The sequence below is a fragment of the Bos indicus x Bos taurus genome, chromosome 10, assembly GCF_003369695.1.
Source record: "Bos indicus x Bos taurus breed Angus x Brahman F1 hybrid chromosome 10, Bos_hybrid_MaternalHap_v2.0, whole genome shotgun sequence".
In the NCBI taxonomy this organism is placed as follows: Eukaryota; Metazoa; Chordata; class Mammalia; order Artiodactyla; family Bovidae; genus Bos; species Bos indicus x Bos taurus.
In genome coordinates this window covers 100348563-100373992 of record NC_040085.1, presented here as the reverse complement: position 1 = coordinate 100373992, position 25430 = coordinate 100348563, and the positions used below count along the sequence as shown (strand labels likewise).

The 25430-nt window shown below is 42.9% G+C and overlaps 2 protein-coding genes across 11 annotated transcripts in view; one reads left to right on the top strand and one right to left on the bottom strand.

The window, feature by feature from the left end:
* TTC8 (tetratricopeptide repeat domain 8) overlaps positions 1 to 19559 on the bottom strand; it is a 100812-nt gene extending 81253 nt beyond the window's left edge. The window contains exon 1 of the mRNA XM_027552887.1: positions 19433 to 19559. Coding sequence (XP_027408688.1) covers positions 19433 to 19559 — 127 coding nt within the window. The remainder of the gene's footprint in view (positions 1 to 19432) is intronic.
* Positions 19560 to 20113: 554 nt separating this feature from the next.
* The window catches only part of EML5 (EMAP like 5), a 160065-nt gene continuing 154748 nt past the window's right edge, over positions 20114 to 25430 (top strand). For all 10 annotated transcript variants that reach the window (XM_027552678.1, XM_027552677.1, XM_027552675.1 and 7 more), the window contains exon 1: positions 20114 to 20552. In XM_027552678.1, coding sequence (XP_027408479.1) covers positions 20356 to 20552 — 197 coding nt within the window. In that variant the 5' untranslated portion in view covers positions 20114 to 20355. The remainder of the gene's footprint in view (positions 20553 to 25430) is intronic.

Sequence of the window (25430 nt, the reverse complement as noted above, 5' to 3'; positions counted from 1 at the left end):
CTAGTTCAAAACGAGTTGATACTTTAGCTTGTGCTGGAAAGTAGACAATGGCCTTTCTATAATTGAAATTGTATTACTTTCACAGGCTTCTCATGATCCAAAGGCCCCAGAATGAGAAATACTGCTTTAAATCATTTATTATTGTCATCCAGATTAGAGTACATAAAACTTTTATAGTGTCTTAGAGGAATTATGCCTCTGCAAAGTTGACTATTTACTTGCACATTGCTTTTAATGTTTCATCAAAGAAGTTTAACAAACCATTTTTAAATTACAATAGCCATTAGTAAAAAAGAATGCTGAGATATTGACCTTGTTTATGTAACCCTTCTAAATTCACTTATTAGCTCTGGTAGTTTTTGGGGGGTAGACTCTTTAGGATCTTTGTTCTTCTGAATGTCATTTTTTTTCCAGAAATTTTCTCTTTGTCTTTTCTCTTTTCAGTCGTTTGTCTGTGATCTGTCCAGGAGTACGTGTGTGTAAGTTCTAATACCCTTCTTGAGATTCTCTGAGTTTCTTGGATCAACGGTTTGTAATTTTTCATTAATTATGAACATTGTTTCTTCAAATGTGTCTTCATCCCTGTTTTCGCTCTTTTCTTACTTATGAGACTCCAATCTCACGTGTGCTTGACAATTTGACATCACCTCACAGCTCTTACATGCTCCGTTTTCTTTACTGTCTTCTCTTTATGCTTCATTTTGGACACTTTCTAATGGTTCAGTTTCAAGATCTCTAATCCTTGAAGTGGAGGTGCAGAGTTAAGACATTACTTATACATGGTGTCCATTTGTTGACCAAAAGACTTTCCCAGTATAGTAAAGTTTCTAACTTTAAAATATATATGGCATTTTATTACTGTCCTGTCTTTTATATGTCCCAGTTTTATCTTCTCTTAGCTTCAATTATCATATCTACTTTTTCTAAAACTGATGTGTCTATAACTGGCTATATTTACCTAAGAAATGTCCTCCTATATTAAAATTAGCTTAAGACTTAATACTTTGCACCTAAGTTTGCTTTTTTGAACAACCTATGATAAATCTACTTTTCTTTATCTTGCTTACATCCATCTGTTAAATGTAGTAGTTGTTAATGAAGGGTAGAATTTAATAAAGCCTCATTTGATAAGTATGTTTATTCTGTAATTCTTTTGTAATTTTTTAGATATGGCCCTTAATTATATTAAAATATGTACCTATAATTCACTTGTTTTTATTTTTTAAAATATTTCTTTTAAAAATTATTTTGTTATTCTTATTGCTATTTTATATTTTATTTTTTGGCTGTGCTGTGTGGCATGGTAGCTCCCCAAGCAGGAATCAAACCCTCTGGTATTAAAAGCAGAAAATCCTAACCACTGGACTACCGAGGAAGTTCCACTTTTTATTTGTTGTTAAAGGTCCTTATGGCTTTATCTTGTTTTCTTCTCTTGAACGTAAATTCTTCAAAGCACAGACTGTGAGTTCATTTTCCTTGATAATTCTTTCATATAACCAAGCCCAGTATTCACATGTGGGTGCTCTATTTATGTTTGAGATGAGATGTGGTGGTGGTTCCTAACCTTTTTCTTTCTTTGGCATGCTTTGGAATAGTAGAATTTTTGATGATGTATTAGAAGGCATTAGGAACATGAAGCAACTTGAGACAAGTCAACAATAATTACAGAGTAATTGCTACTACAGTATGTAAGAAGGTCTTCCGTATCTGTGCTAGCATTTATAGTTACCTCTCCGAATAGAATTATTTATCGTCCTGGAAGTGTTTTGTTAAAAGTTCATCAAACAAAAAATTCTCGTGTTTTCTGTTGTTAGACTGTTGTTAGGCGTGGGTCGGTGGAGGCCTGCTGCAGGGTCGGGGGCACTGAGTGTGGCAGTGTGTGCACGTGACCTCTTAAAGGAGGTGCCATTATCTCCATCACCTCCACCATAGTTTGGTCTCTGGTCAAACAACAGGGAGGGAACACAGCCCCACTCATCAACAGAAAGTTGGATTAAAGATTTACTGAGCATGGCCCCACCCATCAGAAGAAGACCCAGTTTCCCATCAGTCAGTCTCTCCCATCAGGGAGCTTCCATTAGCCTTTTATCCTTATCTGTCAGAGGGCAGGCAGAATGCGATGGCACCCCACTCCAGTACTCTTGCTTGGAGAATCCCATGGATGGAGGAGCCTGGTAGGCTGCAGTCCATGGGGTCGCTAGGAGTCAGACATGACTGAGCGACTTCACTTTCACTTTTCACTTTCCTGCATTGGAGAAGGAAATGGCAACCCACTCCAGTGTTCTTGCCTGGAGAATCCCAGGCACGGGGGAGCCTTGTGGGCTGCCGTCTATGGGGTCGCACAGAGTCAGACACGACTGAAGCTACTTAGTGGCAGCGGCAGGCAGAATGAAAACCACAATCACAGAAAACTAATCAAACTGATCACATGGACCACAGCCTCGTCTAACTTAATGAAACCATGAGCCATGCCACGTAGGGCCACCCAAGATGGACAGGTCCTAGTGGAGACTTCTGACAGAACGTGGTCCACTGGAGAAGGGAATGGCAAAGCACTTCAGTATTCTTGCCCTGAGAACCCCATGAACAGTGTGAAAAGGCAAAAAGATAGGACACTGGAAGATGAACTCCCCAGGTCAGTGGGTGCCCAATATGCGACTAGAGAAGAGCAGAGAAATAGCTCCAGAAAGAATGAAGCCAAAGCGAAAACAACGTCCAGTGGTGGATGTGACTGGTGATGGAATTAAAGTCCAATGCTGTAAAGAACAATATTGCATAGGAACCTGGAATGTTAGGTCCATGAATCAAGGCAAATTGGAAGTGGTCAAACAGGAGATGGCAAGAGTAAACATTGACATTTTAGGAATCAGTGAACTAAAATGGACTGGAATGGATGAATTTAACTCAGATGACCATTATATCTACTAGTGTGGGCAAGAATCCCTTAGAAGAAGTGGAGTAGTCCTCATAGTCAACAAAAGAGTCTGGAATGCAGTACTTGGATGTAATCTCAAAAACCACAGAATGATCTCTGTTCAAGTCCAAGGCAAACCATTCAGTATCACAGTAATCCACGTCTATGTCCCAACCAGTAATGCTGAAGAAGCTGAAGTTGAATGGTTCTATGAAGACCTTCTAGAACTAACACCTCAAAAAGATGTCCTTTTCATTATAGGGGACTGGAATGCAAGAGTAGGAAGTCAAGAGATACCTGGAATAACAGGCAAATTTGGCCTTGGAGTACAGAATGAAGCAGGGCAAAAGCTAACAGAGTTCTGCCAAGAGACACACCGGTCATAGCAAACACCCTCTTCCAACAACACAAGAGAAGACTCTACACATGGACATCACCAGATGGTCAACACCGAAATCAAATTGATTGATTATATTCTTGCAGCCAAAGATGGAGAAGCTCTATACAGTCTGCAGAAACAAGACTGGGAGCTGACTGTGGCTTAGATCATGAACTCCTTATTGCCAAATTCAGACTTAAAATGAAGAAAGTAGGGCATACCACCAGACCATTCCGGTGTGATCTAAATTAAATCCCTTACCATTATACAATGAAAGTGACAAATTCAAGGGATTAAATCTGATAGACAGAGTGCCTGAAGAACTAGAGACAAGGTTCATGAAATTCTACAGGAGACAGGAATTAAGACCATCCCCAAGAAAAAAAATGCAAAAAGGTTTAATGGTTGTCTGAGGAGACCTTACAAATAGCTGACAAAAGAAGAGAAGCTAAAGGCAAAGGAGAAAAGGAAAGATATACCCATCTGAATGCAGAGTTCTAAATAGCAAGGAGAGATAAGAAAGCCTTCCTCAGTGATCAATGCAAAGAAATTGAGGCAAACAATAGAATGGGAAAGACTAGAGATCTCTACAAGAAAATTAGAGATACCAAAGGAACATTTCATGCAAAGATGGTCACAATAATAGAAATGGACCTAACAGAAGCAGAAGATATTACAAGTGGCAAGAATACACAGAAGAACTATACAAAAAAGATCTTCACGACCCAGATAATCACAATGGTGTGATCACCCACCTAGAGCCAGACATCCTGGAATGCTAAGTCAAGCGGTACTTAGGAAGCCTCACTACGAACAAAGCTAGTGGAGGTGATGGAATCCAGTTGAGCTATGTCAAATCCTAAAAGATGATGCTGTGAATGTGCTGCACTCAATATGCCAGCAAATTTGGAAAACTCAGCAGTGGCCACAGGACTGGAAAAGGTCAGTTTTCATTCCAATCCCAAAGAAAGGCAATGCCAAAGAATGTTCAAAGTACCAAACAATTACACTCATCTCACACGCTAGCAAAGTAATGCTCAAAATTCTCTAAGCCAGGCTTCAACAGTATGTGAACCACAAACGTCCAGATGTTCAAGCTGGATTTAGAAAAGGCAGAGAAACCAGAGATCAAATTGCCAACCTCTGTTGGATCATAGAGAAAGCAAGAGAGTTTCGGAAAAACATCTATTTCCACTTTATTGACTATGCCAAAGCCTTTGACTGTGTGGATCATAACAAACTGTGGGAAATTCTTAAAGAATTGGGAATACCAGACCACCTGACCTGCCTCCTGAGAAGTCTGTATGCAGGTCAAGAAGCAACAGTTAGAACTGGACATGGAACAAGAGACTGGTTCCAAATAGGAAAAGGAGTACGTCAAGGCTGTATACTGTCACCCTGCTTATTTAACTTCTATGCAGAGTACATCATGAGAAACGCTGGGCTGGAAGAAGCACAAGCTGGAATTAACATTGCCAGGAGAAATATCAATAACCTCAGATATGCAGATGACACCACCCTTAGGGCAGAAAGTGAAGAGGAACTAAAGAGCCTCTTGATGAAAGTGGAAGAGGAAAGTGAAACAGTTGGTTTAAAGCTCAACATTCAGAAAACTAAGATCATGACATCCGGTCCCATCACTTCATGGCAGATAGATGGGAAACAGTGGAAACAGTGTCAGACTGTTTTTTGGGGCTCCAAAATCACTGCAGATGGTGACTGCAGCCATGAAATTCGAAGACGCTTCCTCCTTGGAAGAAAACTTATGACCAACTTAGACAGCATATTAATAAGCAGAGACACTACTTTGCCCACAAAGGTCCTTCTAGTCAAGGCTATGGTTTTTCCAGTGGTCATGTATGGATGTGAGAGTGGACCATAAAGAAAGCTGTGTGCCGAAGAATTGATGCTTTTGAGCTGAGGTGCTGGAGAAGACTCTTGAGAGTCCCTTGGACTGCAAGGAAGTCAAACCAGTCCATCCTAAAGCAAATCAGTTCTGAATATTCATTGGAAGAACTGATGCTGAGGCTGAAACTCCAATACTTTGGCCACCTGATGCGAAGAACTAACTCACTAGTAAAGACCCTGATGCTTGGAAAGATTGAAGGTGGGAGGAGAAGGGGACGACAGAGGATGAGATGGTTGGATGGCATCACTGACTTGATGGACGTGAGTTTGAGCAAGCTTCAGGAGTTGGTGATGGACAGGGAGGCCTGGTGTGCTGCAGCCCATGGGGTCGCAAAGAGTCGGACACAACTGAGCGACTGAACTGAACTGAACTGAGCACCACCTGAAAAGGAGCCCAGCCCCTCTTAAAATGCTTGCCTGAGAAAGTTCCATGCTTCCAGGAAAATTTACTGTTTGTTCCAGCCCAAAACTGGTGGTAGACTCCTGAACTCCCTCTTAGAGTTTACTCGAGAATGCTTGCGGTGATAAATCCTTTCTTTGCCCTTTGAGATGTAAATCTACCATCCAAAACTGTTTCATCAAGAACTTGAGAGCTGTCTCTTTGAATTTCAAACATCCAGGGAGATAAGCCTCTCACCCTCAGTCCCTGCATATGCACAAGTAAACAATTTTCAAAAATTGAATACAATAAGAGCTAAGTGGATAAAGACCTAACTTACTTCAACTTGCACCACTGCCTCCTGTCATGAGGATAGGAGAGTTTATTTCTACTCCAGATTAACTCCCTTGAACAACTGCAGGTGTCTCAGTCACAGAAAAGCCCCTCAATCCTCCTGCAGTGCCTTTCCCTGAACACACCCAGCCTTTTAAAAGTCTCCAGCCCTTTGTTTCAGGGAAGTTGAGTTCAGCTTACAGCAGACACTCACCCTATTGCAATAATACTGCTAAATGTAATCTGTCCTCACAGCTTGGACTACTGCACAGCTTTGTCTTTGACAATATTGTATTGTATTGTGATATTGCATTGCCTGCAGTTGCTGCGGGAATGTATTTTACATGTTGATCCCAGTTTGGCAGCATTTCCACTCAGGAAATAAGCATCGGGCAGCTGCCTGTTTGATCTGTGTTTGGAAACAATGCTCCAGGGTCTCCTGTGTTTCCACACATCTTGTTTACAGAGGCACTGACAGCCTTTGTTCCAGATTGTCTTCTCAAGGATGTTTGTGTAGTGAAAAGCTTGGAAGATAAAGTGTCTCCCTTTGGAGCAGAAGTCTATTTACTGTCCAGTATAATAACCATGATATCACCCTTCAGGGCAAAAGTCAAACAGGCTTATTGCCTGTTATAAAAGATGTAGGTTCCCTGACTTGTGCGGAGATTCTTCTCCTGTGATGCAGCTTACTATGTATGTGTGTGTGAGTGTGTGTGTGTGGTTACTACGTGGCCCTCTTTGTATGAGCCTGCAGGAATCGAGGCTCCAGGAGCCAGTGGCTCAGAGATCACAGAGACAGTGGGTGATGCACTCCGGAAGTGTGGCATAAACTCCAGCCCCCCGTGGGCTGCCTTTCACCAGCGCAAAGGAGGAGGCGGGAGGGGGCCTGGACACGTAAATCCCCCCGCTTTCGCCTTCCCAGGGGCCACTCCGTCCACGTTTGTCCTTGCAGCCCATTAAGGGGAACTCTGTGTGCCCGGTGGGTGCATCTGCAGTGTGGCTGCAGCCTGGCACTCACGTACCACACATGGTTTCGGTTTCTCTCGCCTCACTTTCTTTTCCTCTCCCTCACTGCCCTGGCTTTGCCTTCCCAGCTCAAACAGCCATGCCTTAGTCTTTGCCTCAGCTTGTTTTTGAGAATCCAGGCTAAGGTGGTGGCTAAGTAAAGGGGAAGGACTATAGACTGTCAAAGGTTAAATAGGCAAAAAATATGCTCTCAAGGACATATATTCTAGAAGTATAAATAAACGATCCCCCAAATTCAATATGATAAGTGCTACTCTAGAAATATGTATGATTTTATGAAATGTACTAGGGACATGAATGAAAGCTGATTACTTCTGAAGCGTGGGTGGGGATGTCACAGCAAACCATAGGGAAGTGGTATGTATTAGTTTGTCTGGTTCGCTGAAACAAAGTTAGGCAAACTGAGTGGCTTAAACAATAGCAACTTATTGTCTCACAGTTCTGAAGGCAAGAAGTTCAAGATCAGAGTGCTTCTGTCCCTGGCTCTCTCTGAGGGCCATGCGGGAGGGTGCGTGCTGCACCTTTCTCCAAGCTTCCGGCGGTTGTAGGGACCCTTCCTTGGCGTGTAACCCTCTGCTTTCATCTTTACGTGGCGTTTTCCCTGCGTGAGTGCCTGGGTCGGGATCCCCCCTTTCTAATTTTTATTGGACTATAGTCGACTCACAAAGTTGTGTTAGCTTCAGGCACACAGCAAAGTGAATCAGATACGTACACTGGCGCAAAAAGTTCATGTGGGTTTTCTGTAAGATGTTACAGAAAAACCCGAACAAACTTTTTTTTTTTAACCTATTTATTTTGTGTTAACCAACAAACTTTTGGCCGATCCACTGTATCTATCTATAGCTATATATCTCTCTTCTTTTTCAGACTCTTTTCCCTAATAAGTCATTACAGAACATGGAGTAGAGTTCCCTGTGCTGTACAGTAGATCTTTATTTACAGCAGTGTATATGTGTTAATCTCAACCTCCTCGTTTATCACGTCCTCCCACATTTCCTCTTTGGCAACCATAAGTTTGATTTTGAGATCTGTGAATCAGTTTCTGTTTTACAAATAAGTTCATTTGCATCATTTCTATTAGATTCCACAGTTGTTGGTAAAAGGACAGAAAAGATAAAAGGCAAAGAAATGGGCAAAAGGTAGCCCATTCTAAATGTCCTCAAAAATTTTGAAAGGTTTTAATAGAGTAGCAAAGAGTTTGACTTGTCTTATATGGCTCTAAAATACAGAATTAAGACATGAATCGGTGCTGAGGTAAAGCAACTTTTTTTTTAGTTTATAACCACATTGGTGAATTTTACATTAGAATTGTGCTGGAAAGGTCTGCCTTGAATATTTTGTGCCTCCTAATTGGACTTGTTAAGCATAGATGGCTTCGGTTATTTAAGTTGTTGCTCAGAGGATTCAGGGTCCTGAAACTTTGGTATTTGGACAGATTACTCTTTCCTTTGGGCTTCCCTGGTGGCTCAGAGGTTAAAGTGTCTGCCTGCAATGCGGGAGACCTGGGTTTGATCCCTGGGTTGGGAAGATCCCCTGGAGAAGGAAATGGCAACCCACTCTAGTATTCTTGCCTGGAGAATCCCATGGATGGAGGAGCCTAGTGGGCTACAGTCCACAGGGTCACAAAGAGTCGGACACAACTGAGCGACTTCACTCACTCACTCACTCATGTGGTATTTGTCTTTCTTTAAATGTCCTTTTTAAAATAAAGACACCAGTCATACTGGACTAGCATCCCACCCTATTCCAATATGACTTCATGTTAACTAATTCCATCTGCAATGATTCTATTTCCAAATGAGATCACATTCTTAGGTACTGGGGATTAGGACTTCAGTGTATAATTTGGGGGACACAGTTCAACCCATAAGAAGATGGTACATTTGAGCTGGACCTCAAATGTTCAGGAGTTTGCCAAGCCGACGAGAGCTGAGATTACATACATCATGAATGACACATGGGTGCGTGGAGTTTGGGAACTGTCTGGTTAATTTTGGGAAAGACTGGAATCTAGTTTGGCAGGATGGTAGAGCTAGGTCAAGGGAGGAAGTGACTGAAGATGGCTGTGGTAAGCAGGCTAGAGGCTTCGTGTGTCCCAGGGAGGAGGTGGTCCTTTATTCTGGAGCCCACTGGAAACTACCCAGTGTTTGTTGAACTGACTTTCGTTACTTCTTCCTAATTACAGTAGCAATTGGTGTGTGTAATTGTCATATCAGCTGGGACTTGCCTACCACTTGGAGGCTTTTAGAGGGCTGGAGCCCCACGCCCACCATTTGTGGGTATCCTGGGCTTCCCCTGCTCCCTGCCAGAAACTATAATTCTCTTCATGGAGTGCTGCTTCCTACGACATCAGCCTAGATAAGAAGCCCTGTTTCTCTAGCTTCCATTAAGAAAAAAACTAACACTTCCTGTATTTGGAAACTTTTAAGATCTGAGAGGCTTTGGAGAGGGCGGCATGGCAAAACTCGCAGCTCCCCATCCCTCCGACTCCACCCCTTCCTCGTCTTCCTGGAGCAAGAAATCATTTCTGGCTCCTCATGCGGAAGAGTTCTGCGACATTCAGCTCCTCTGGTATCTCATTGTCTGTGTCAAGCACCCATTTGAGTATTTTTTTCCCAAACAAATATCATTCTCTTTCCATGAGGAATTGAGAGGTAAAATTCTCTCACATATTTTAAAAAAGAACTTAGAATATTGGAGTTGTATCACAAATAAATGTATGCATATGAATACACCAATAAAAGTGTAAAAATCACCCATCGTATTATAAACTGCTAATATTTGGTATCTTTTGTTCCAGTCTTTAATATATTTCATAACTGGGCTCATTCTGTATATACACTTTTTTGTAACTAGATTAAAAATTTTTTGATATTACATCAAGGGAAATTTCCAATGTTGCCAAAATGAATTTTGAAACCTAATTTTCATGGTTTTATATTTTCATATGAGCCGAATCAATTTACTTAAAGTTTCCCTGAGGTGGAACAGTTAGGTTTCCGGATTTTTATTGTTCTCAATTAAGCCATAGTAAATGTTTTGGCGCATAAATCTTGATGTACCTTTTAAATTATTACAGTATGACAGATAACTGAATGAGAAGTTATTGAGTCAAATGATAAGAATATATTAAGCCTCAAGAGGCCTCCATTGTTTCTGGAAAATTTCTTGACACAGGAAAGTAGCATGCTCAGACATGATCTTTACAGATCATGCTCTTTACAGATCATTACTCGTGCTGCAGAATCTAGGGAGAAGACAAGCAGAAGCTGACTTAACTATGGCAAATGGAGTTCAGGAGGATGTGGCTAGAGAGATGGGGAGGCAGTTTAGGGATATTTCTAAAAATAGTCAAAAGGATTTGCTAACTGCTTATGGGAAAAGGGAAACAGTTGAAGAACCAAAGAAAACCACCTAGCTTTCCAACTTGACAGAGTAGAATACTGCCAGGGAGTATATTGATGTTTCTAATACAGAAAAAGACTATATAACAAGGTGTGTAGATATGTAGAAGAGGATAATTTGGCTTGCAGCTTTTTTTGTTTGAATAATATACTCATTTCTAATGGCTTTCAGTGGATTCTAACAGACATTTGGGATGATGTTTATTGGTGGGGGGAAAAATCTGTAATTTTTCTTGTCCAAAATATGCAGCTAGCTTTATAATTCTTATAAAAGAAGAGCATTGGGGTGGCAACCTGGTTAGAAGAAGTCTTGTCTTAAAGCTGCATTTTTTTTAAAGTAAACACCTGTTTTTGTTTTTGCTTTAATTTAGATTGCATGCAGATTTAGTTATGTAAATGGAGATTGGAGAATACTAAAGATTAGGTGGGGAAACAATGGAAACAGTGTCAGACTTTATTTTTTGGGGCTCCAAAATCACTGCAGATGGTGACTGCAGCCATGAAATTAAAAGACGCTTACTCCTTGGAAGGAAAGTTATGACCAACCTAGATAGACTATTCAAAAGCAGAGACATTACTTTACCAACAAAGGTTCGTCTAGTCAAGGCTATGGTTTTTCATGTGGTCATGTATGGATGTGAGAGTTGGACTGTGAAGAAAGCTGAGCGCCAAAGAATTGATGCTTTTGAACTGTGGTGTTGGAGAAGACTCTTGAGAGTCCCTTGGACTGCAAGGAGATCCAACCAGTCCATCCTAAAGGAGATCAGCCATGGGATTTCTTTGGAAGGAATGATGCTAAAGCTGAAACTCCAGTACTTTGGCCACCACATGTGAAGAGTTGACTCATTGGAAAAGACTGATGCTGGGAGGGATTGGGGGTAGGAGGAGAAGAGGACGGCAGAGGATGAGATGGCTGGATGGCATCACTGACCCGATGGACGTGAGTCTGAGTGAACTCCGGGAGTTGGTGATGGACAGGGAGGCCTGGCGTGCTGTGATTCATGGGGTCGCAAAGAGTCGGACACGACTGAGCGACTGATCTGATCTGATCTGAAAGATTCCAAGTCAGCCCTGGATAGCTACTGCTGGCATCCATTCCTTCTCATTCTAGTGATATAACTCCAGTTTTCCTTGGAAGAATCACCCCTCTTCCACTCTCCCTTCCTGTGGTTTTAGCGCACCTGGCCCTACTCCGTCATGCCAAGGGTGGGCAGCCAATCAGTGTCAATGGTGTTAAAGTCAAGGAGTTTCCAGGAGAACTGATGAAAAACTCTTTCCACAAGGATTTCTTTTTTCAAAAAATGAAATTTACTTGGAGGATAATTAGTTTACAATATTGCGATGGTTTTTGCCATACACCAACATGAATCATGTGTCCCCCCATCCTGAACCCCCCTCCCAACTCCCTCCCCACCCCATCCCTCTGGGTTCTCCCCAAACACAGACTTTGAGCGCCCTGCTTCATGCATTGAACTTGCACTGGTCATCTATTTTACAGATGGTAATACACATGTTTCAACGCTATGCTCTCAAATCTTCCCACCCTTGCCTTCTCCCACAGAGTCCAAGAGTCTATTCTTTACATCTGTGTCTCTCTTGTTGCCTTGCATAAAGGATCATCGTTACTGTCTTTCTAAATTCCATGGATGAATGGATAAGAAAGCTATGGTACATATACACAATGGAGTATTACTCAGCCATTAAGAAGAATACATTTGAATCAGTTCTAATGAGGTGGATGAAACTGGAGCCTATTATACAGAGTGAAGTAAGCCAGAAGGAAAAACACCAATACAGTATACTAACGCATATATATGGAATTTAGAAAGATGGCAACGATAACCCTGTATACGAGACAGCAAAAGAGACACTGATGTATAGAACAGTCTTATGGACTCTGTGGGAGAGGGAGAGGGTGGGAAGATTTGGGAGAATGGCATTGAAACATGTAAAATATCATGTATGAAACGAGATGCCAGTCCAGGTTCAATGCACGATACTGGATGCTTGGGGCTGGTGCACTGGGATGACCCAGAGGGATGGTATGGGGAGGGAGGAGGGAGGAGGGTTCAGGATGGGGAACACATGTATACCTGTGGTGGATTCATTTTGATATTTGGCAAAACAAAATTAAAGTAAATAAATAAATAAATAAACTCTCCCCCCCCAAAAAAATAAAAATAAAAAATAAATTCCATATATATGTGTTAGTATACTGTATTGGTGTTTTTCGTTCTGGCTTACTTCACTCTGTTATAATAGGCTCTAGTTTCATCCACCTCATTAGAACTGATTCAAATGTATTCTTTTTAATGGCTGAGTAATACTCCATTGTGTATATGTACCACAGCTTTCTTATCCATTCATCTGCTGATGGGCATCTAGGTTGCTTCCATGTCCCAGCTATTGTAAACAGTGCTGCGATGAACATTGGGGTACATGTATCTCTTTCAATTCTGGTTTCCTCAGTGTGTATGCCCAGCAGTGGGATTGCTGGGTCATGTGGCAGTTCTATTTCCAGTTTTTTTTAAGGAATCTCCATACTGTTCTCCATAGTGGCTATACCAGTTTGCATTCCCACCAACAGTGTAAGAGGGTTCCCTTTTCTCCACACCTTCTCCAGCATTTATTGTTTGTAGACTTTTTGATGGCAGCCATTCTGACCAGCGTGAGATGATTACCTTATTGTGGTTTTGATTTGCATTTCTCTAATAATGAGTGACCTTGAGCATTTTTAATGAGTGTATCAGCCATCTGCATGTCTTCTTTGAAGAAATGTCCATTTGGTTCCTTGGTCCACTTTTTGATGGGGTTGTTTGTGTGGGATTGAGCTGCATGAACTCCCACAGGGATTTCTGAGAGAAGATAGTAGAACTGCAGCTGCTGGCCCCTCTCTTGCTTTCTGGCAATGGCGTCAACTCAAAAGAAATTCAGACTGGGTTTATTCTGATGACCTGGTTCTGATGGCATCTTGAGCCCCTAAGATCCAAGTGCTTTGATGCCAGTTCTAGTTTCAGTCCTTTTTGACATTAAAATTCCATTTTTATCTAAAGCCATTTTGAGTAGGTTTCTGTCACATATAACTGAAAAAGTTCTTACTAATACAGTATTGGAGATCAGAAGAAGGTTCAAGTTTTCAAGAGTTTCAACTATTAAAGATAAAACTAAAAGGAATTCTATTGTGACTACACAAGTATTCTTTTTAATATTTAATGGTTGACAAATACATATGAAACATCTATCATAGTGCCAGGCACTATGTTAGGCTCTGTACATAAAATATGTTAAAGCTATGGTTACAGAAACACTTTATGCACAGCATATTAAAAATCAAATCGTTACAATCCATAAGTTGGCTGAATGAGCTAGTTAGAATTAGTAGCGTGAATTTTGCCTTCCAAGCTTTATATACTTTGTCTTTTATTTCTTTTTGTAAAGACCTGAGGGTAACTAAAATTGGTAGGCAGCAAAAAAAAAAAAAATTTATTTGCTTGCATTTTAATATTTCAAATGTTTGGAATATACCACACTAGGAACCCAAGTTTCAAGATATAGATTACCAAAATGTGGTGTAGTTTATATTTAAAATGCCTAACAAATGTGCACCTGTTGACGTGTAGAATTTAGGGGTCTTTCTCCTGCATCCTTATTTACATTCTTTCAAAATGTACAGATGTGAAAACACACCTAGCAATAAAAGGTTGATTAAGCTTTCTGATGTGACACTAGTGAAAACATTACATAAAAAGTAAGGGTAAGAACAATCAGGACTTTTTCTCTCTGTTGTTCAGGAATGTTTTACTCTTTAGCCACCCTTCTGCCTCAGCTGTCTCTTTTGGCCTTGAGTTGTCAATTGAGGATTGTTTAATTAAGAATGTTTTCGCTTCACACTCCACCCTTGGGTCATTAAAGAGTGCAATGGAAAATATAATAATGGAAAGATTATTTCGATCTGTTATTAATATGATACTTAAATATATATCATGTGATCCATGAGAGTGTACTGAAAAAATCTGAAACATGGAAAAAAATATTTATTCCTCACCATCCTACATATCATAAAAACTACACATAGCCAGCAATGAATGTGCCACAATTATACAGTAACAAAATATTCCATCTTTTCTAAGTTCACTGCTTAAATTTAAATAACCAACAACATTTCCTTTTTCCCACCAGGGATTTTCAGGGAACTCAGTAGTGAGTTAGCAAAATATTCTTATTTAAAAAAAAGCAAATACTTGTGACAAAGAGAAATTGTGTATGCCCTTGTCCAGGGAACTCTACACAGGTGGTTTTATGTCTTCAGAGCGACTTCTCAAGCCTGAATTCCTTCTTCTTAGCAGGTGTCAGAGCCTACCCTGCAGTCCTCTTCTCTTTATTCTTGTCATCCCAAGCCAAGGACAAGCTGTTGAGTGTGGCACGTATCCCCCATGCTTGCTCACCTTCCCTTTCTAATTTTTGGCTGCCCTCATTACAAGAGTTTTGATGGAAGATATTTTTCACATACTGAAGTATGGCAAAATCATTCTGGCTTATATATGATTTAACTTAAACCTTATGCTAACTAGAACAGTCTGCTTTGAGCATCACCGACTCAGTGGACATGAGTTTGGGTAGGCTCCAGGAGTTGGTGATGGACAGGGAAGCCTGGTATACTGCAGTCCATGGGGTCACAAAAAGTTGGACATGACTTAGTGACTGAACTGAACTGCAACACGCATTGTATATCTGCTTTAACCATTAAAGGAAAGAACTTTTTATGGAGAATAAAATGGAGGTTCTTTCAAAGACTAAAAATAGAACAACCATGCGTGCTTGCCTGCTGAGTTGCCTGAGTCACGTCTGACTCTTGGCGACCCTATGGACTGTGGCTCACCGGGCTCCTCTGTCCATGGGATTCTCCCGGCAAGAATACTGGAATGGATTGTCATGCCCTCCTCCAGGAGATCTTCCTGACCCCAGGGTCGAATCCATGTCTCTTATGTCTCCTGTATTTGCAAGTATGTTCTTTACCACTAGCACAACTTGGAAAGCCCAGAATGATCATATGACCCAGTAACCCCGCTCCTAGGCACGTATCTGGAGAAAACCATAATTCAAAAAGATACATTCACCCCATTGTTCATTGCAGCACTATGTACAATAGCCAGGACATGGAAGTCACCTAAATGTCCATCAACAAAGGAATGGATAAAGAAGATGTGGTATACATATACAACAAGTTTGATGGCAGGAGAAGAAGGGAACGACAGAGGATGAGATGGTTGGGTGGCGCCACCGAATCAATGGACATGAGGTTGGGCAAACTCCTGGACATGGTGAAGAACAGGGAAGCCTGGCATGCTGCAGCCCGTGGAGTCACAAAGAGTCAGACATGATTGGACAACAATACATATGCAGTGAAATATTACTCAGCCATAAAAAGGATTTGCAGGGATGTGGATGGACATAGAGACTGTCATATAAGGTATGTCAGAAAGAAATAAAAACAAATATTTTACATAATGCATATGTGTGGAATCTAGAAAAATAGTACAGCCGAACCTATGTGCAAAGCAGAAACAGACAGAGATGTAGAGAACAAACTTATGGACACCAAGAGAAAAGTGGGGGGATGAACTGGGAGATTGGGATTGACGTATATACACTACTATGTACGAGATGGGTGACTAATGAGAACCTACTGTGTGGCATGGGGAAAAAAGGTACAATCTGTTTTTAGGGCATATATTAAGTTAACCTTAAGAACACATTTCAATATACAGTGGTGGCAGTTTAGTCATCTCTAAGTCTTGGCCAACTCTCTTGCAACCACAAACTGTAGCCCGCAAGGCTCCTCTGTCCATGGGATTTCCCAGGCAAGAACCTGGAGTGGGTTGCCCTTTCCTCTCTAGGGGTTCTTCCTGACCCAGGGATTGACTTTGTGTCTCCTGCATTGCAGGCGGTCTTCTGCACTGCAGGCAGATTCTTTACCACGGAGCCACCAGGGGAGCCCCTTCAGTATACAGTAGGTGCATACAAACACCATTTGACTCCACTTATATGAGGTAACTAGAATAGTCTTATGGCAGAAAGTGAAGAGGAACTAAATAGCCTCTTGATGAAAGTGAAAGAGGAGAGTGAAAAAGTTGGCTTAAAGCTCAACATTCAGAAAACTAAGATCATGCCATCTGGTCTCATCACTTCATGGGAAATAGATGGGGAAACAGTGGAAACAGTGTCAGACTTTATTTTTGGGGGCTCCAAAATCACTGCGGATGGTGACTGCAGCCATGAAATTAAAAGACACTTACTCCTTGGAAGGAAAGTTATGACCAACCTAGATAGTATATTGAAAAGCAGAGACATTACTTTGCCAACAAAGGTCCATCTAGTCAAGCCTATGGTTTTTCCAGTAGTCATGTATGGATGTGAGAGTTGGACTGTGAAGAAGGCTGAGCACCGAAGAATTGATGCTTTTAAACTGTGGTGTTGGAGAAGACTCTTGAGAGTCCCCTGGTTTGCAAGGAGATCCAACCAGTCCATTCTAAAGGAGATCAGTCCTGGGTGTTCTTTGGAAGGACTGATGCTAAAGCTGAAACTCCAGTACTTTGGCCACCTCACTCGAAGAGTTGACTCATTGGAAAAGACTCTGATGCTGGGAGGGATTGGGGGCAGGAGGAGAAGGGGACGACAGAGGATGAGATGGCTGGATGGCATCACTGACTTGGTGGACGTGAGTCTGGCTGAACTCCGGGAGTTGGTGATGGACAGGGAGGCCTGGCGTGCTTCGGTCCGTGGGGTTGCAGAGAGTCGGACACGACTGAGCAACTGAACTGAACTGAGAAGAGTCATATTCATAGAGTCAGAAAGTACATTCATAGATGCCAGAGGCAGGGGTGGGGAGAGGGGATGGGGACTTAGTTTTAAATGGGAACAAAGTTTCAGTTCAGGAGAGTAAAAAACTCCAGAGATGGATGATGTTGGGAGTTGCACAATGTGAGTGTACTTGGTGCCACTGAAGCACAGTTAACTGTGATTAAAATTGTTTATGTTATGTGACTTCTATCACAATTAAAATGTTTAAAAATAAAAACAAATAATTGTGGTTCAAGCATCCAAAGTGGAGCTGGGTGGCTATTGTGGATGTGGTTTCCTGTATGTTTCTCCATCCCTGAGAACTTGAATTTTCTGAACTGTATCAGTTTCAAGGACACCACCAATCAGTCTCAAAACAATATCTGCTAGCTACTGTCAGCCAGAACCTTATGTTCCCAAGGTCTCCCCTTGTAACCAAGCAACCACTGTGAACCCAATCAATCCATGCTTGCCAAGAACCCTTACTCCTTTCCAGGGCCAATCCTAGTACTTGACAAACAATTTATGTAATTTTAGTTTTTGCCCGTATAACCCTTCTCCATTTTGTAGACTTTTGTTGTTGTTATTCAGTCGATGGTGATGGACAGGGAGGCCTGGCATGCTGCAATTCATGGGGTCGCAAAGAGTCGGACACGACTGAGCGACTGAATTGAACTGAACTGAAGTCATTCTGACCCTTTGCAACCCCAAAGACTGTAGCCCACTTACATCCTCTGTCCATGGGATTATCCTGGCAAAACTACTGGAGTGGGTAGCCATCTTCTTCTCCAGGGGATCTTCCCAACCCAGGGATTGAACCTGCATCTTCTGTACTGCAAGCGGATTCCTTACCGCTAAGCCACCAGGGAAGCCCTATTTTGTAGTCCAGGGGAGTACAATACAAGTGCTTATTGGATCTGTGTATCCCAGGCTATCGTCCTCAGTTTGGCTCAAAACTTTTCTATTTCTATTACAGATTGGTTTAGTGGCTAAGTCGTGTCTGATCCCTGAGACCCCATAGACTGTAGCCCATCAGGCTCCTCTGTCCATGGGATTTTCCAGGCAAGAACACTGGAGTGGGTTGCCATTTCCTTCTCCAGGTATAGATTGGTATATTGATTATTTTCATTGACAGTTTTATAGCTAATCACCTGGGAATAGAATAAGAAGAATTTAAAAGCTGGGAAATTTTATGAAGTGCTGACAGTTTTTCCTGCATTGTAGTTCCTCACTGTTTTGTTAGATGATTATCGTGAACTAATTGGATTCCATTTCTACTTTCAACCTGCCTGGTGGAGTTCACCAAATCTGCTTACACGTTCATAGTTTACTTTCCATGACACTGGTTGAAATTCTTTCCTCTGAAATAGCCCTCCTTTCCTGTATGTCGACTAGAAGTCATAGCCAAAACTGAAAAGGTTTCCTCTTGTCTTAAATTGGTAATTTGCATCTTTGAGGAAGCAGAAATAGGGTAACATTTAGTCCAAGGTATGGATGCCATCTAGGAATCATCACCTCTTTCTTAAAAAGATGCTAGTTTATTCTAGCTTTTTTTTTTTTTTTTAAGATTTCCAAGTTTTGGTATTTCCCAAGGAAATAAAACACTGATTTTTTTCCCAGACACAGAAGACTCATACTTGTGTTTTATAAATTATTTTTTCTTGTTGTAAATCTTAAGAAAACTCAGTAGGAGAGGAACTGACCTAGAACTCATTGCTTCCAGTATTTGTGCTTACAGGCTCATTCTCCAGTGTCATTAAGACTGAAGACATCTTCATCATCACCACCATTCGAGAAGTATCAAAACAGTTGCAGTTCAAAACAGTTCTCTAAAAAAACAAAATCAGGTACTATTGCTGCTATTGCTGCTGCTGCTGCTGCTGCTAAGTCGCTTCAGTAGTGTCTGACTCTGTGCGACCCCATGGACGACGGCAGCCCACCAGGCTCCCCTGTCCACGGGATTCTCCAGGCAAGAACACTGGTTTGGGTTGCCATTTCCCTCTCCCGTACCATTGCTATTTATCAAGAAATAGGATCTGGCGTGTGATTTTACGAGTTAAATTCTACTTTTAGCTTTGAGGTCACGTATACAAATAAGAAAACGTGTATTCAGGAAGTCAGGTTTTAGTCCCACGCAACGTCTGCTACAGCGAGCACTATGAAGCGGCCAGAAAAGCGTACACACGCACCAGGTAAGAGGAACAATTAAACAGGGAGGTTAAGATCCTGGTGTTGATTCTTCCACGCACAAGCGTAGTCCTGGCCGAGGACGAGGCCCTGGTGAGACCTACAGGAGCTCTGCGGCAGCAGGGGACAAGGGCGACCGAGAGTCCGCCCGGAGCCGGAGCGGGATGCGATCAGGGCAGCCGAGGTCATTGGTCCTGGCCGAAGATAGCCGAGCTAGAAACGTGCAGCTAGAGGGAGAGCAGGAGAACCAGGGCCCAGAGACTGTCCCGGGAGCGCCCCCGCTGGGAGGGGCGGGGCGAGGCGCGCGCGGGCGGCGGGGGCCGGGGCCGCGGGTCTGGGCTCGGGGGCGCGCGCACGCCGCGGGTCGGGGGTCGGGGCGCGCACGCCGCGGGTCTGGGCTCGGGGGTCCGGGGGCGTGCGGCGCGTGTCTGGGCTCGGGGCGCGCGCGGCGCGTGTCTGGGCTCGCGGGTGGGGGAACGCGCGGCGCCGGTCTGAGCTCGGAGAGCGCGCGCACTCCGCGGGTCTGGGCTCGGGGGCGCGCGCGGCGCGGGCCCGCCGAGCTGTGGGACGAGGCCGCGGCGGGACGCGAACGCCGCAGGGGGACCGGGGCGGCGGTGGCTGAGGAGTGGAGACGGGAGGCGGGTCCTCGCTCGCTCGGCTCACGGCTTGGGCGCTGCGGGCTGAGGAGACCAGGCGGCCGAGGCGGCGAAGGGAGGGCGCGCGGCAATCCCCCACCTCACCTGACGGCCGGCGGCGCCCGCGGCCCTCAGCATGCACCGCGAGGCGAGGGCTCCCCTCCCGCCCGTGGGCTGAGGCGGCGCCGGCGGCGGCAGGGAGAGGCGGCATGCGGCTGCCGGGCGCGGCGTAGAGAACGCGGCAGGCGGCGAGTGCCGGCCGCCGGGGGAGGGCTCGCTTCGCCCGGCCGCCGCCGCCTCCCGCCGCCGGGCGCCCGAGCGGAGCGGCGCGGCGGGCTGGGCGCCCCGACATGGCGGCCAGGAGCGCCCCGAGCTGCCACCTGCGGCTCGAGTGGGTGTACGGCTACCGGGGCCACCAGTGCCGCAACAACCTCTACTACACGGCGGCCAAGGAGATCGTGTACTTCGTGGCGGGCGTCGGCGTGGTGTACAGCCCGCGCGAGCACCGGCAGAAGTTCTACCGGGGCCACAGCGACGACATCATCAGGTACGCGGCCCGGGGGCGGCCGGCGGCCCCCCGCGGCCCGCTCGGGCAGGGCGCCGCGCCCCACAGGGGAGGCCCGGGGCCGTCTAGTCCCGACCCTGCCCTCTGGGCACCGGGAAACCGGCCCCCTTTCCCGTCTTCGTACCCCGAGTCTCCCCCTCGGGTCGCTGCGATGGCCCCAAATCGGGGGTCCTCCCTTCTCCCTTCCTCAGATGGGTGCAGTGTACCGAAAGCTGCCCTAGGTTGCATTTTTACCCCTTGAAATCTCGTCGGAGACTGCTTATTAAACGAATTCTTACACTGCCAGAGGGAAGTCCTTTACCTAGTAGAGAACGCAGAAGAGTCCCGTAAGCGCTAGGCTGGTCCCGGGGAGCGCGCCGCGGGTGGCATCCTAGAGGGCATTCGGCTCTTGGCCATAATAACTAGTTGAGGTTTCAGCGCCTGTTGTTATAAGCAGATAGAAATACCGGCAACCTTCCCGCAATTCATCGGACTTTAAAATTTGCACACCTGAAGGCAGTTTGAGGGTAAGGATTGATTCAACCCATCCACACCCCACCCCCCCCGCAATCATTTTAGGTGCTAAACTAATTCTGATGTCCATTTCTCTTGTTTCCTTTTTGGTAAAGCACTCCTAAATAAGTTTACTTTTTTTTTTTTACTTAAATCACAATTTTGTCTACATTTTAATTCTTCTTTGACCGACATCTTAAAGTTGGTCCCAGTGCTTGTTTCCATTTCTTTAGTGAGCGGTGTATTTGAAATAGTATTTTCCATCAGTGTCTCAGCAGAACTTTTGTGGCAAATGAAGTTAAGAGCAGCAGAGATTATTTTAGACTGTTGATTATTGTCTCAAGCACAGCATATTTGTCGTTGATAAATAGAGATGTGTTTTAAAACATTTGAGACTGTGTGTGTGTGTTTTTAAGAGATCCTATGATTGGGTTTGATTACTCAGTTTTATCCCCATATCTGTGTTCCACAGGACTTAAACTGTGCAATTAAAACCCATTTGGTATCATGGTTTGATGTTTTGTAGGCAAAACACTCTGGTACTTAAATACCATAAATAAAGATCTGTTTTGCATGTCTGCACATTTATGCGAGAGGGAGGGAGGCCTAGGACAAACAAAAGGTAGGGCAAGATAGAATAAAGAGCAGAAACCGGTTGTGGAATAGGAAATGAGGCAGTGTTTGGGGTTCAGTGTGTGTGTGTGCTTAGTCAGACTCTTTGAGACCCCATGGACTGTAGCCTGCCAGGCTCCACTGTCCGTGGAATTCTCCAGGTAAGAGTACCCGAGTGGGTTGCCATTTCCTTCTCCAGGGGATATTCCCCCATGCAGGGATCGAACCCCGGTCTCCTGCACTGCAGGCAGATTCTTTACCATCTTGTGTGTTACTCACCCCAAGAGTAGAATTTACCCCAGTTCTTTGTCTTTTTCCCTGATCCTTTCCAGTTTCTCTCTTCTTTTCCATGTATTAGGTCTCCGACAGTTCAGGGGATAGTTAAGTTTATCTAGTTGAAACAGCCTTGACTGGAGCCCTCCTCCAGATATTCAGTCTGTTAGGTTCCTTTAGTAGGTGGGGTAGGTAGGGGTGAAGGGTGTTGAGGTGCACTTCTGTTGTTTTTACTCCTTGGTAGTTGAGAGTAATATGGTATGAAGATCTTCTGAAACTAGATACAATTTTTTTTGATGGGGTAAATGATGCTTTGTTTATTCTTCCAGCAGTAATTTGAACCTATATGTCACATGGCTTGAATTTTTAAAATTGTGTTTCAGTAAACTGCAAGGAAGAGATGCTTTTGCTTTCCTTTGGTGTACATAGTTGCATAACCATACATGTAGTGTCTCAAAATGTTTCAAAATGACAGATTAGTCTAATTTTTGCCTTAATTGGATACTTGCTTGTGACTTTATGTAAATGATTCACCCTCAGAATAATTTATAACAGTAAAAAGTTTGCTTGAAAATTGCCATGGCAATTGCATCCTGAAATTGTGGCACAAATTTAATACAGTACTAAGACTATAACTTAGCAATCAAAGAGTTCCGGAAATTTTGTTTCAAGCAATAGTGGTACGCTTGCCTGGAAAATCCATGGACGGAGGAGCCTGGTGGGCTGCAGTCCATGGGGTCGCTGGGGGTCGGACACGACTGAGCGACCTCACTTTCGCTTTTCACTTTCATGCATTGGAGAAGGAAATGGCAACCCACTCCAGTGTTCTTGCCTGGAGAATCCCAGGGATGGGGGAGCCTGGTGGGCTGCTGTCTTTGGGGTCGCACAGAGTCGGACACAACTGAAGTGACTTAGCAGCAGCAGTAGCAAGACTGTACTTAGCAATCAAAGAGTTTTGGAAATTTCGTTTCAAGCAATTAATGATAGAAATCATTCTTGTTTGTGAAAGTTCAACGTTTTCAAATTTGTTTCAATTCAGTGTCTGAAATACAGGTATAGTTACTACTGTAATTTTTCAATTATGTCACAGCAGAAAATGAAATTTTTATAAATGGTACCATGGTGGAAAACAATGTTGCTGTAATGTTACCTTATTAATAAAACGTCATTGCTGTATTGATCATCTGTGTTGTTTCCATATTTGCTTGAAACTTAGGTAAACTTATTAAATATAACTTAGTCTGAATGTAAGACTGTACCAGAATGAGCAAGTCATTGTCTTTAGGTTTTAAAAATGTAAGTGCCGTATTGGTTGGAAAGACAAAGGTAATGATTATTTGCTTTCCAGTTCTGTCATCTTACTACATCTAGCATTGCCAGCGGTGGTGCCACGTGACTTTATCATTTTGTCTGTGTTAACGTGTAGTTATCTTACTTCTTTTTATTAGATATGTATGTATATAGTGTTCTGTCCTTCAGTTATATTTATTTCAGTATTACTAATTTATATAGAAATTTGTTTCATTGTCAGAATTTTAGTCACTTTTTTTTCTTAATTTGCTTTTTTTTTCTGTGTCCCAAGTTATATTGATAAAATTATCTAGTTATTAAATGTTTGTTACAGGTTTAAGAGTAAGTTATAGACTACTGGCAGTTTTAATATAAAATGCACATCTGTAGCCTGGTCTATATTTTGAAGCTTTTGCCAGCTGTCTTCCCAAAGGATACAATAGCTTTTTAAATTAGTTTTTCCAGATACCACCCATCAACACATTTTTGACAAGTTTGTATTTGAAGTAGTGGATGTTACTGATAGTTCTCAAAACATGTATCACCACTGAAGACCATTAATGGAATGTAGTTAACTCGGTGCATTTTGGTACTACTTTCTTTTTTCTTTAGACAAAATGAAAGGTAGAGCAGCTGGTGAATTGTGGCAGGTGGTGCTCTTAGGAAAAAGTACTGATCAGGCTTCACCATAGTCTAGTGAAAGTGGTTTCTAACCACTCTGTACTCATAGTATGAAAATTTCATTTATTCAACACAAGTCAGAATTATTGTTGGAAAAGTGTTTTGGAATGTGTGATGTTTCCATGGTGGATCAGTGTTTTTTGTGTTTATGGGTTGAGGGTACCAACTTTCTAAGGTCTGGCGGGAATTACCACAAGCCTACTTGTTGTCTACTTAATGTTTCCAGATATATGGTCAGTATTTCCCAAACCTGACTGATCAGCAGAACCATTTAAGGAGCTTTTTGCCATTTTTTAGCCTTTTCATGACATGTACTAAGGCACCCCACTCCAGTACTCTTGCTTGGAAAATCCCATGGATGGAGGAGCCTGGTGGGCTGCAGTCCATGGGGTCGCTAAGAGTCAGACACGACTGAGTGACTTCACTTTCACTTTTCACTTTCATGCATTGCAGAAGGAAATGGCACCCCACTCCAGTGTTCTTGTCTGGAGAATCCCAGGGACAGCAGGGCCTGCTGGGCTGCCGTCTATGGGGTCTCACAGAGTCGGACACGACTGAAGCGACTTAGCAGCAGCAGCAGAATCCTCTAGAGCTGGATCCCAGAAATTTGTTTTTCACACAGTGCCCCCAGATGATTCTGTTTAGGAAGCACATTGCCAGTCTGTATCCCAAAACGTGCATGTGTAGAAGTAGTAAATAAGCAGTTTGAAAAATGGGTAGAACTCCTTCCTTCAAACTTGATTTCAGAATTTTCTTAAGCATTGTGTAATATTCAGAAGCTGTACTTCAGAAAGTATTAAGCAACATACAGATTTAGTAAAATGTCCCCATGTTTAAGTAACTAGAATTGGTGGTCTTAACTTTCACAGACTATATAATAATTTTTTTCTGTAAGATTTCATTTTGTGTGTTTGGATATCAAAATATTTATGGTTGTTTTTCAAATGCTGCATAGTTTAAGAGGTAAAATTAGCATGTTTTCAGGCAAAGGTTGGAATTATATAGAATAATAATTCAAACTATCATAAATGTACCTTAAGTGTATATTATTAGGGTAAAAGAGAAATTTTAGATTTGTATTATAATTGTTTCCCTTTTTATTTTATGATGTCTAATATATAGATAACTAATAAAATATATTTTGGATATAAATTAAGGAAAACATATGGTAAATAAATCCTTAGAAACTATTAAGAAATAAGAATAGTTCCTTAGAAACTATCAGCTTACTGTTCCTTCAAGGCTTTTCACTCATCCAAGAAATATTTATTGAACTCCTTCTTTGTGCAAGGGTCTCAGCCTGAAGGTCTTAGGAGTTAAACCCTGTCAGTCAAGTGTAAGATTCCTGTGTGTACCAGAGATAGCATTAGTGTATCTGGGATATGGTATATGCAGGCGTATAACAGTTCCAGGGATGTGTCCCAGTGAGTGGAACACCTAAGCAGGCTGGGTCTTGAAGGACAACAGAGAGGCAGAGTCATCAGGGGAAGTGAGCGAAGGCATAGCATTCTG